Source organism: Protobothrops mucrosquamatus, unplaced genomic scaffold (assembly GCF_001527695.2).
Source record: "Protobothrops mucrosquamatus isolate PMUCROS unplaced genomic scaffold, P.Mucros_1.0 scaffold1433, whole genome shotgun sequence".
Taxonomy (NCBI): domain Eukaryota; kingdom Metazoa; phylum Chordata; class Lepidosauria; order Squamata; family Viperidae; genus Protobothrops; species Protobothrops mucrosquamatus.
The window spans coordinates 2,733-15,879 of record NW_015387617.1 but is presented as its reverse complement, the minus strand read 5'-3'; the positions used below and the strand labels follow the sequence as shown (position 1 = coordinate 15,879).

The 13,147-nt window shown below is 47.4% G+C and overlaps 1 protein-coding gene across 1 annotated transcript in view; it reads right to left on the bottom strand.

Annotated features, from left to right (window-relative positions):
* POU2F2 (POU class 2 homeobox 2) overlaps positions 1 to 2,370 on the bottom strand; it is a 29,689-nt gene extending 27,319 nt beyond the window's left edge. Inside the window, exon 1 of the mRNA XM_029285229.1 lies at positions 2,343 to 2,370. Within this exon, the coding sequence (XP_029141062.1) occupies positions 2,343 to 2,370 (28 nt within the window). The remainder of the gene's footprint in view (positions 1 to 2,342) is intronic.
* Positions 2,371 to 13,147: the final 10,777 nt, after the last annotated feature.

Sequence of the window (13,147 nt, the reverse complement as noted above, 5' to 3'; positions counted from 1 at the left end):
AGTTGGAAGGGACCTTGGAGGTCATCTAGTCCAACCCCCTGCTCAGGCAGGAAACCCTATACCATTTCGGACAAATGGCTGTCCAGTCTCTTCTTAAAAACTTCCAGTGTTGGAGCATTCACCACTTCTAGAGGCAGGTTGTTCCACTGGTTAATTGTTCTAACTGTCAGGAAGTTTCTCCTTAGTTCTAGGTTGCTTCTCTCCTTGATCAGTTTCCATCTGTTGCTTCTCGTCCTGCCTTCAGGCGCTTTGGAGAATAGCTTGACTCCCTCTTCTTTGGGGCAGCCCCTGAGAGATTGGAACACTAACAGTTCATTTAGTGACCACTCAAAGTTACAACGGCACTGAAAAAAGTGACTTACGGCCATTTGTCACACTTACGACAATTGCAGCATCACCACAGTCACGTGATCAGAACTTGTTCATATTTATGACCGTTGCAGTGTCCTGGCGTTATATGATTACCTTTTGCGAACTTCTGACAAGCCATGTCAATGGGGAGAGGCCAGATTCAGTTAACAACCCTGTTACTAACTTAACACCTGCAGTGATTCGCTTTACAACTGTGGCAAGAAAGGTCGTAAAACGGGGCAAAAGCCATTTAACAAATGTCTCACTTAATAACAGAAGTTTTGGCCTCAGCTGTTAAATCGAGGACTCTCTCTAATTCGGATCCGCTGCTTTTACTATGTCGTTTCTGCTCTGCTCCTGAGCCTTTGGCAGCAACTGGTCTGAGAGGCATAGACCAAGTGAAATTTCCTCCATTCTTTGAAAATGTCCAGATGGGGAAAAGCTTCCACTGTTTAACATGTCTGAAAATCAAGCGGGTGTCCCAAATCACGAGCAGAGAGGGTAAAAGAAAGTGGCAACTTCTGTGATGACGTCCAGCGTTCCTGGAGACATTTATTATTGTGTCAACTGGGTTTGGATTATTCTTGGTGGAATACACCCCATACATTGGAAAAGCTGTAATCTGGTGGGTTTTTCTTTTTAAGGGGGGGGGGTTTCAGAAAATACAGGAAGTGCTGGCCAGTTTTGTTATTCCCGCCCGCCCCCCTCTCTCCAAACTGCTGGCCACTCTTTGTCGGCTTTCACTTCTGCTTCCCTTTCACATTTTTAGATAGTTTAAAAAAAGCCTGCAATTTACTGAAACTCAAACTAAAAACAGAAGCCCCAAAACCAGCCCCCCTTGCCCTGACAGCTCCGGGCATAGCTCCTCCTTCTCCTCCTCTTCACTGCGGTTCCTAATTCCCCCGCCTTGCTTTCTCTGGCTGCCCAATTAACAGGAAAAAAACCCTGGGAATAAACACACTGGAGTGGCCTGTGGAAAAAGGAGGTAGGTCTCGTCTACTTTCCCAAAAAACCACACCGTTGCCTGCCTCCCCAAATATACGTTGCGCGCCAGGAAAAGCCTACTAAAATGATTCTCTTCCAAACGGCAAACTCTGACAAAACACCATGCACGGTTTCTTATGAGGCAGCTTGCCTGGAGACCAACATCTGACTTGCCGATAGGCCCTTAACAAAACTTCTACATCTGCAGAGATCAGCGGCAAAACTTCACAGCAAGGAAAGGAACCATGATTGTGTACTGATACGAACGCTCTTTAAAGCACAGGGACGGTGGCTGGTTTACAAGTTGGTCAAACCCCTTGGCAGTTTGACCAGATCCTTGTTGAACTATCCTTTTCCAGCCAGAGATCCAGCGATTTCAATAGGGATCCAGTAGATACAGCTTGCCCTCTGCTATGTGGGTAAGCTTTCCTCTTGGCTTTATCTCTAGCAGATCTTGAGGGTAAAGTTGCTGCGTTCTTCCCAAGTCCTCTCCTCCGACCTAAGGCATTACTGTGTGGTGCAATTTCCCTTACATCCACTTCCTATCCTTGTACCCACCCCGCCCCTCCCCACGATCTTAAGTTGACTAGCATTCTCTCCTCGCTCCCTTCAGGATGGGAGGCAGTCGAAATTTGCCGGGACGTTCCATTATTTATTTGTCCGTAGATCAGGGTTTGTTTCAATGAGCCTTGAAGCTTACGATAGGGCAATCACGAGCCCAACCACATTTTAGCCGATATACATGTTGCATAGATCCTGTGCCGTGCCGATCCTTTGAACTCAACTAAGGACCCCCTGAGTTTTGGACACAGCAGGAGGAGCAGCCAAAATAGGCAACACTGCTTCCGTCCTATAAGACACCCCTGCCTTTCGCCAGCCCATCCTATATTCAGCTTTTTATTGGCATCAAAGAAATCTCCAGAAGAAGCTGGCAATGCATGAGTGAGAGGGGGGGGGGGAAAGGACGGAGATGCCTCCAAGTTGCAGTACCAGCCCTTATCGCTTACCTGTTGCCCACAGGCCCAAGTTCACCATGGCGATAATTCTTCGGATGTGGAAGAGACAGCCCCAAAGGGCCCTGCCTGCCAGTGACGGATGGTACTTGTTCCAGAGAGGAAAAAGCAGGTGGCAGGACAAGGAAGGGCCTCTAAAACTAGGGGCAGGTCTGGGGAGTCCCCGGGCGCTTGAGAAGCAAGAACAGTGAATGTGGCAGGAAGCAGCTGGGAGGAAGAAGACATGGCAGGGTGTGTGTGTGTGTGTGGAGGGGGGGGGAGCAAAGAACACTGCAAGGACTGCCGCACAGCAAATATATATATATACGTGTGCAATTGCCATGGTACCCACAGGTGCCCATGCTTCCATCTGCTGCGTCCAAAGCTCCGTTCGTTGAGTTCAAAGGATCGGCGTGAGCCAGGTTCTATAGAACGTGTCTTCAGGCTAAAATGTGGTTGGGCATTGTATGGTTCAGTGAATGCTCTTAGCCTGTTGTGAACGATAGGAAGTCCTCAACTTACAACCATTCGTTTAGCAACCGTCTGAAGTTGCAACAGCACTGGAACCGGTCCTTGGACTCGTGACCATTGTGGCATCCCCATGATAAAAATTCAGGCCCCTGGCAACTGACATGTATTTATGACAATGGCAGCATGTGTTCACCTTCCAAGAGGGCTTCTGAGAAGCAAAGTCAACGGGGGAAGGCGTGTTCGCTTAATGACATGATCTTTTTTTTTTTTGTGCCCAAAAAAGGTTGCCAAATTAGGAACAACTCGCTTAACAACCCACTTTCTTAACAGTGGAAATGGTGGTCCCAATAGCCTAGACCAGGGGTAGGCAACCTTGGCTCTTGAATTCCTGAGCCAGCCGTGCTGAGGGGAAAGGGAGAGGTTTCCAAACTGAGCCATGCTGGCTCAGGAATTCTGGGAGTTGAAGTCCACGAGTCATAAAAGAGCCAAGGTTGCCTGCTCCTGGCCTAGCCTAGCACGCACACCTTGATCAGTTTGACCCTGGCTTAGGGTGTTGTGCAAACCCAGCTGGTGTAGTATATAAATCAGCTTTATGGCTTGGCTTACGTGGGTCCAGTCACTGTGGCTTATTCAACAACCCTCACGACTTAGCATGGTGCATGAACCCAACCACTCTCACCTCAGACTCGGTATTAACAGCCCTAGTAACTCCATCCCCATCGCTTATACAGAAACCTGCTCATGAATATCTTCCTTGCAGGGAACCACACAACTCATAGCATAGGACCCAAAATGGATCCAGCTCTGTTAGATCTAAAATATTTATAGTACATAGAAGAGAATGGTTCACCTGTCTTTGTATCTGGGTCAATTTCAGCACAGGAAATCTGAAAGATCAAGTTGGAAAAATCTAGCTGGGCTGGAGAAAAGCTCTCTGTTCGTGGTCTGTGGAACATTTTATGACTTCATACGCATTAGGGCTGATCTCCAGCATCTAAAACATGGTTTGGAGCGAAGTTCCACTAAGTCGGCCCAGTCTTTACCGTCTGTAAGACGGCCACTGAGAACAGCTGTATGTTAGCGATTAGACTTGCGTTTTTGTCCACTCAACACTTGGGGGAAGCAGAACGCCACAAATTCTCCAACTCACCTGTGGCCACACAATCCACCACTATCCAGAGACAGCAACACCATGCTAGTAGCAGCAGACTTACGATCATCATGTCTATTCTCAACATCAGACACGGTAATTCACTAATTTTTACTCCTGATCTCCCCTACTACATGTAGGAACAGAAGTGTTTCTAGTTGGGAGCATTCGGTTGTCCTGTTCAGAAGGAAGCCACACAATGCACAAAAAGCCTATCTGAGAAAACAACCACATTGCAGATGTAACCCAATTCAGAGGGTCTCTACGGAGGTTTTCATGGTTGTCCCAAAGATGCTTTTTCAAACGGTGGCTGGATTTCTTTGGTTTTTTTTTTTTAATTCCTTGAAGACATTTCGCTTTTTATCCAAGAAGCTTCTTCAATTCTCTGAAGAAGCTTATTGGATGAGAAGCGAAATGTCTTCAAGGGGAAAAAAACCACAAAGAAATCCAGTTGCCGTTTGAAAAAACACCTTTGGGACAATTCAGAGATACATCTGAAGGGCACCACAAGGCCAAGTCCACTAGCTTGTGCACACTCGTTGTCACATCTCAGTGTGGCACATATAGTAGTGGGCTTATACAAAGCTGAATTTTCTACTGAAGTGGGCAACCGGGGGCTCACAAGTACAGCTGCTCACGCCTAGGTAGATCGGCTATCGATGCCCACAGCATTCAGATGAAGGGACTTTTAACCACACTCACACGTGCAACATCTTTCCTGCGGTGTCCCTGTGATGTTGCCAGGCTGTTGTCCCCAACCCATGATAAGCCAGTTTGAAGTTGTCCTTAGCAGTAGCAGTGTTGTTGTTTTTCTTTTCTTCCAACATTAGTCAAGGACAGCCTCAAGGTGTCTGAAATTTGTGCGGCTTTATGTCCCATTAACTTGAAAGGAAGCCAAGTGACTAATGCGCCTGGCTACAGGGGCGACAGAGGCAGGATGGGGATCTGCCATGGAAACCTCAAATTGTATTATGCTATAATTTTCTGCTGACTCAAGAGTGGATGGAGAGCGGTTTAACTCAGTAACAGGGAAATTGACCAAGCGACTGAATCAGTAATAGTCCATCTTGCATAAAACGTATGTTGTCCTGAGGAAAACAACGCGTAGTCCCTTCTCCCAATGCCCACGTCTTCCTGTTTGAAGATTTAAAGCTTGCAAACTTGGGAAGGAACTCTTATTGGTCTTTGCATGAGATAGCTTCCTATATTTATATATATATATCAGTTTAATCACCTCAGTCCACTCTCTGTGAAATGGGAATTATATCATTCTTCAAAAATGTTTCTGGTCCTTTTAGGCCTGTAAAATTGGTCGCTCTGATCTCTACAGGAGAAAGACAGAAAGACAGGAAGGAAGGAAGGAAGGAAGGAAGGGAAGGAAGGGAAAGAAGGAAGGAAGGAGGGAGGGAGGGAGGGAGGGAAAGAAAGAAAGAAAGAAAGAAAGAAAGAAAAGAAGAGAAGAGAAGAGAAGGAAGGAAGGAAGGAAGGAAAAAAGAAAGAAAGAAAGAAAGAAAGAAAGAAAGAAAGAAAGAAAGGAAAGAAGAGAAGAGAAGAGAAGGAAGGAAAGAAGGAAGGAAGGAAGGGAGGGAGGGAGGGAGGGAAAGAAAGAAAGAAAGAAAGAAAGAAAAGAGAAGAGAAAGAAAGAAAGGAAAGAAGAGAAGAGAAGAGAAGGAAAGAAAGAAAGAAAGAAAGGAAGGAAGGAAGGAAGGAAGGAAAGAAGAGAAGAGAAGAGAAAGAAGGAAGGAAGGAAGGAAGGAAGGAAAGAAAGAAAGAAAGAAAGAAAGAAAGAAAGAAAGAAAGAAAGAAAGAAAGAAAGAAAGAAAGAAAGAAAGAAAGAAAGAAAGAAAGAAAGACAAACCAAACCAAACCAAACCAAACCAATTTTGGCTTTAGCAGCCCAATTTTAAAATACTTACCTGGAAACAAATCCTTCTAAGATTAATGTCTTAATCAGATGTCTAGGATTGCAATATAAGCCACTGATGGCCACCTCGCTCTATTTTGAGAGAACAATCTAGGATCGAACAGTTGAACTCTTCCAATGCTTATTTTAAAACTTTGCTGTTGAAGGCAGACCCCATGCTGAGATCCAGCCTTGCGGCTTTCCTAGCGGCAGACTAAAAAATAAATCTCAGCAAAAGTTTGGGGGACTCTTGTGCAACGACCCAACATCCCCAAAGTGTGCGCAGAAAGCTGCTTTGAGTTGACTATCCGAGTTACAGAGCAAGGGAATTAGACCCGGAGCCGTATGGGAAAGGGACCTCAGCCACGTCTTCCTGTGATCTACGGTTTGGCTCATCGGCCTTGCGGTGACGCCTTCTCCGTGCACATTTCCCCGGATCGTCCCTTCACCCTTCGGAACTGCTGGCCACTCAAACTTATGAGGATGTCTTTCTGTTTCGGTATTTGACCGGTGACTTAGCTACAGGTTGGAAGCACTGTGGGAGGCATAGAGCAGAGCTGTGTCTTGGGCGAAAGGGGGGAGATTCATTAAACAACTGGCCATGTTTCCTCTCCACCCTCCCCAGTGCTGTATATGAGGAACCTGTGGCTAGAATAGCAATAGGCCTACAGGTCAGTAGTAAGGTCCAAGAGGCAGGCACCCTGCCCAGCCCGTCTCCCTGTTCCCGTCGCTGGCTGAGGCAGGCGGTAATGAGAGGAGACGGCCGGTGTCGCGGGCGCTCCCCCGGGGCTGTGGTTATTGTATGTGACGCGCCGGCTCCATCGCGCTGCTCATATTTCTCCCCCGATCAATACTTTTGACTCCCTACAAGACAATAATCGCTTGTCCGCGGCCGCCAGTCGATCAAATACATTATTAGAGTGCGCTCCCAGGGGACCAAAGAGCAGGGTGGGCAGGAGAGGGAAAGAGCAGGGGGGGGAGGTAGAGAGAATGTTGGGGGGGGCAGGATAAGTTTGAAAAGAGGCGGAAGGGGGGACAAAGTAGAGAATCTTTGTGTCTTCCCTTGCCTATAAGGAGAAATGAGTTTTTCCAATACAGTCCATAAGGACTTACCATGACTGCACTTCTCCTTTAAACCGGTGCACAAGTTCCTTAAGTTTTGCTCCAGGTGTTGAAACATCTGGCCCTCCTTAAGAGTGCTCCTGGAGCTCACCTAAGGATCCAGGCCCAATCTTCAAAATTCAAGCCTCGCTAAGTGGCCAAACTAGGAACGCACAGAAGCTTTGCTGAGAAATTTTGTTCAGCACTTTGGCATTTTCGTAATTTCCCCACTATATGTCTATGAAAAAGGTCTTCTGCAGTCACGACATAAGCCTAAGACTGAAAATCAGGCTTGTCAGGTGCTATATTTTTCCTATCCTGCTCTATGGAGTAGAGAGTTGGTCTCTGACAGAAGGCCACCTGAAGAGACTAGAAGCATTTGAAATGTGGATTGACAGGCGGCTGTTACGTAGAAGCTGGGTTGACAAGATCAGAAATGAGGAGGTGATAAGCCGCCTGGGAAAGCCAAGGGAAATCGTCAAAACAATTAAAAAACGAAAATTAGAATATTTCAGACATGTGATGAGACACCCAGAAAAACACGGCATACTCCATTTAATCCTCCAGGGAAAGATTGAAGGCAAACGAGGTCCAGGCAGAAGAAGAACATCGTGGCTTCAAAATCTAAGGGACTGGTTTGGACAAAACTCAGCAGCACTTTTTCGTGCGGCTAGTGATAAAAACAAGATAGCCAACATGATCGCCAACGTCCGACAACGGATATGGCACAAGAAGAAGAAGTCTATATATAATAATAATGATAATGATAAAGTTGGAAGGGACCTTGGAGGTCATCTAGTTCAACCTCCTGCTCAGGCAGGAAACCCTATACCATTTTGGACAAATGGCTGTCCAGTCTCTTCTTAAAAACTTCCAGTGTTGGCGCATTCACAGCTTCTGGAGGCAGGTTGTTCCACTGGTTAATTGTTGTGACTGTCAGGAAGTTTCTCCTTAGTTCTAGGTTGCTTCTCTCCTTGCTTAGTTTCCATCCGTTGCTTCCTGTCCTGCCTTCAGGCACTTTGGAGAATAGCTTGACTCCCTCTTCTTTGGGGCAGCCCCTGAGATATTGGAACACTGCTATCATATCCCCCCTGGTCCTTCTCTTCGTTAAACTAGACATAACCAATTCCAGCAACCGTTCCTTATATGTTTTAGCCTCCAGTCCCCTAATCACCTTCGTTGCTCTTCTCTGCACTCTTTCTAGAGTCTCAACATCTTTTTTACCTCGTGGTGACCAAAACTGGATGCAGGATTCCAAGTGTGGCCTTATCAAGGCATTGTAAAGTGGTATTAATACTTCACGTGATCTTGATTTTATCCCTCTGTTAATGCAGCCTAGCACTGTGTTGGCCTTTTTGGCAGCTGCAGCAGGTGCTCTTTCAAAAGGCAGATGGATTTCCTTTGTTTTTCCCTGAAGACATTTCACTTCTCCTCCAAGCTTCAGAACTGAAGAATCTTCTCGGATGAGACGTGAAACGTCTTCAAGGAAAAACAAAGGAAGTCCAGTTAGTTGCCTCTTGAAAGAGCACCTTTGGATTTCCCCCATATATTTCACTCTAAGGCAGGAGTGGGGAACTACGGACCCGTTGTGACCTGTGGACCCCATGCTGGCTCGGGAATTCTGGGAGTGGATGTCCACAGGTCATCACGGGGCCCATAGTTCCCCGCTCCCCCACTCTAAGGGAACACATGTCAAGATCTTGCTCCAGGTGAGATTGCTGTTCATATTTTTGCTTCGGATCCACAGCAGGCTTCTTCGCTCCTCTTGACGCCATTTCTGCTTCCATTGAGCATTAAGCACAATTCGGCGTGCCACCCAAACTGAGATTGTGATTAATCTTAACGAGGCTCGGCTGAAAGTCACCGGTTTCACCACGCGTGGTTTAAAAGTCGTCGTTTCCACGATTCTTAATTAAGGTGGACATCGTTTGTCAGCTTCTGGCCATATGGTTAAATGTGAAAGGCGTGTGACAGTTTCCCGACGCATCTTTGTGGCTCTGCCAGAGAAGAAAGGAAGGGCAGGGATGCCTGGGGAGAGTCTCAGTCATCCATCCAGGCCACGGATGTCCCGAAGATGCTTTTTCAAAAGGCAACTGGACCTCTTTTGTTTTTCCTTGAAGATGCTTCGCTTCTCATCCAAGAAGCTTCTTCTGTTTTGAATTGAAGCTTCAAAACTGAGGAAGCTTCTTGGATGAGAAGCAAAACATCTTCAAGGAAAAACAAAGTCCACAAAGTCTTGACCAGATAGGAGGGAAGCTAAAAGTTTAACACTCTTTTAGAAGAACCCCCACACCATCCCCCCACCCTTCTCACCTAAGCTGCTAGCCCATAAGCAAGGGAGCTCTTCTCAGGGTCCCCTACTCATTGTAAAGTTATAAAGTCACCTGCCTGGGTGAGACTTTCACCGAATCTATACCAATGTCGATAGCTCACTGGCCGACTTTGACTTTGCCTGCAGAATTATTTATGTATTTGTTTATTAAATTTCTACACCACCCATCTCTCATCAAAGTGGCTCTAGATACAGGGCTTTTCAACCAGTGGTACGGGTACCACCTGTGGTACATTGGCACCTGGCAGGTGGTACGCGACCATCCTAGAAAAGTGGTAGCGGGGGAGGGGAATGAGCTGAACCGGTGGCAGCACCGCACAAGCCTGAGCGAGAGACGGCTGGAGCTGCAGGGCTGTCAGGGCTCAGCGGAAGCACCAGGATCAGCGCCAGGCTCCAGCTCATCGGCGCTTCTTCGGGACTGTCAGCTCAGTGGAAGCGCCAGGATCAGCGCCAGGCTCCAGCTGGAGCTTGGCGCTGATCCTGGTGCTTCTGCTGAGCCCAGAAGAAGCGCCCATCAGCTGGACTGTTGCAGCCTCTCCAGGGTCTTGTGATTTACATTCAGATGCTTGGCAACTGATTCATATTTATGTCGGTCACAGTGTCCCAGGGTCATGTGAAGTGACCAAAACCTGCTGCAACCACCCAGCAGATGGGGGGAATAAAAACCAAACACCCCCCCACCCCACCCCCGCTGCCAGTCCTCAACAGAAATGCTCACAATGAAAACCTCGGACAGGAGGAAGAGCGCGGCCAGGTGGGCAGGCAGGTGTCTTGCTCGGCTGTGTCTTGGGGGGCACTTTTTTGAGTGCCATTGTAACTTCAAACAGTCACTAAGCGAACTGTTGTAAGTTAAGGACTACCTGTACTTTATCACTTTTTCCTCTCTTTTTTTTGGTCATCAAGTTTTTGACACCTTGCTAGGCGGCTGGTGGTACTCGGATGTTGCCATATCCTAAAAGTGGTACAATGGGTGAAAAGGTTGAAAAGCCCTGTCCTAGAATAATAATGCAAGCTCAGGCCTTGGCATTTCTACGCAAAGCCACTGTGAATAAAAGGGTGGGAGATTCATGTTAAAAATGAGATGAAATGAAAAAAAAAAAAAAGTGAACCCAAGCAGCAAAACAAAAGGTACTCTGCACAGGGGGTGGGAGGGGGGGTCTCCAGCTTCCAAATGAGCTTTGTACTGGTGCAATCCTATTTTGCTGTCTATGTTTGGCAGCTGAACCAATTTATTCTCACTCAGCTGCAAAGCTGGTTTTCTATTAGAATCTCTGGTGATCGGGGAATCCCATTGGTAGGAATTCTTGCTTAACCTTCCTCCTGGTTCCTAGTTTCTCTCTCTTCTCACAGAACCACGGAATTATCGAGTTGGGAAAGAACCACAAAGGTCCACTAGTCCAGGGCTTTTCAACCTTTTCACCCATTGTACCACTTTTAGGATATGGCAACATCCGAGTACCACCAGTCGCCTAGCAAGGTGTCAAAAACTTGATGACCAAAAAAAAAAAAAAAAAGGAAAAAGTGATAAAGCACAGGTAGTCCTCGACTTACAACAGTTCGCTTAGTGACTGTTTGAAGTTACAATGGCACTGAAAAAAGTGCCCCCCAAGCCACAGCCGAGCAAGACACCTGCCTGCCCGCCTGGCCGCGCTCTTCCTCCTGTCTAAAGTTTTCATTGTTGTGAGCATTTCTGCTGAGGATTGGCAGCGGGGGTGGGGTGGGGTGGGGGGTGTTTGGTTTTTATTCCCCCCGTCTGCTGGGTGGTTGCAGCAGGTTTTGGTCACTTCACATGACCCTGGGACACTGTGACCATCATAAATATGAATCAGTTGCCAAGCATCTGAATGTAAATCACAAGAGCCTGGAGATGCTGCAACATTCCAGCTGATCGGCGCTTCTTCTGGGCTCAGCGGAAGCACCAGGATCAGCGCCGAGCTCCAGCTGGATCCTGGTGCTGATCCTGGCGCTTCCGCTGAGCCTTGACAGCCCTGCAGCTCCAGCCATCTCTCGCTCAGGCTTGTGTGGTGCTGCCACCGGTTCAGCTCATCCCCCCCCCGCTTTTCTAGGATGGTCGCGTACCACCTGCCAGGTGCCAATGTACCACAGGTGGTACCCGTACCACTGGTTGAAAAGCCCTGGACTAGTCAACTCTCTACCTTATGCAAGAGAAGCATTTCCACTCACCATGAGAGGTGGCTGCCCAACCTCTTCTTAAAAACCTCAATTTAGAAACAGTACTGCAGTGTTGAGCAGATTTTACCATCGGGATGCTTTACCTTGTATCCAAACGAAGTCTAGGGAGCTGCAGTTGATACCTGTTATTCACGGTGCTAGTTTCTGAGGCCATGAAAAACAGTTCATGGCCATGTCTGTGGAGATTCTCGGTCATCCAGGTCATGGTTGTCCCAAAGGTGCTTTTTCAAGAGGCAACTGAACTTTTTTGTTTTTCTTTGAAGACGTTTCACTTCTCATCCAAGTAGCTTCTTCAGCTACGAGCATTCAGAGCTGAAGAAACTTCTTGGATGAGAAGCAAAATGTCTTTAAAGAAAAAAAAAAACAAGAAAGTCCAGTTGCCTCTTGAAAAAGCACCTTTGGGACAACAGTTCATGACCATCTTCCCTGGAGCCATCCCTTTATATGTATTTAAACATGACTTTTATGTTTCAGTTTCTGCTGAATCTGTGTGTCTGATTGAAGATCCCAAGGTCCTTCAGCTTGTCCCCATATAGCGCATGCCCTAAAGTACTTTGAGTCATCTTTGTGGCCCGATTCTTAATGCTCTCCAATTCGTCAATATTCTTCTGGAAATGGAGTCTGCAGATATCTAAAAGATCCAGCTGGTTACACGCCTCTCTTTACGGTACCCTGTATTAAGTCGCAGGAAAATTCATCTCGTTCAGGATGTACACTTTTCCCAGCCCAAAGCCCTCCAGATGGGACAGATGGTAACGCTCGTCATCTTCAACCACAAATGGAAATAGTGACACTAATTTCCAGGCCTTTACGGTATGAAGATGACTAGCCTCAGCTCCACAATGGCTGGAAGCACTCCCCAGATTCTTAAACGTGACTTTTTGGTCAGCCCAACCATGGAGACACTGCTGGAGACTGAACATGGGATCCTTGCATCTATAGCAGGGTTCCCCAACCCCGGGCCGTGGCCCACTACCGGGCCGTGGCCTATTTGGAATTGAGACATGTGAGTGGCTGGCCGGAGCACACACGTGCACACAGCTCAACCTGTGTGAGCGGCAGTCCAGAGGGCACTTGCACATGTGTGTAGCAGCCTGCTGCTCATGCAAGTTGAGCTGCATATGTGCGCGGCGGCCCGCTGCTTTCGTGGCCCAGTTCCCCTCTCCCCCCCCCCCAGTTGGGCTGCCAAGCCGCAAAGGCTGGGGACCATTGAGCTATAGCATTAGCCAAAATTAACCAGGTAAACCACTGCAGCTGGATCTGACAAAGTTTCCTTAGCTATTTTGATTCCCCTTCATGCCAATTTATAGAATCTTTTTACAATGGGGTGCTATCTTTCACCACTCCCTCAGGTGGCTACATGAGAATCTGGGCAGAACCTTCCCAGGTCAGATGAGGGAGATGCTGCACACCAGGGGTAGGCCACCTTGGCTCTTTTACGACTTGTGGACTTCAACTCCCAGAATTCCTGAGCCAGCATGGCTCAGCATGGAAACCTCTCCCTTTCCCCTCAGCATGGCTGGCTCAGGAATTCTGGGAATTGAAGTCCACGAGTCATAAAAGAGCCAAGGTTGCCTACCCCTGCTCCACCCTATCATCTGTTCCCATGGTGACCAAAGTAGTAGGAATCTACAAGGACCTGTGGCCAATGGACTCATCGAGGGACATTT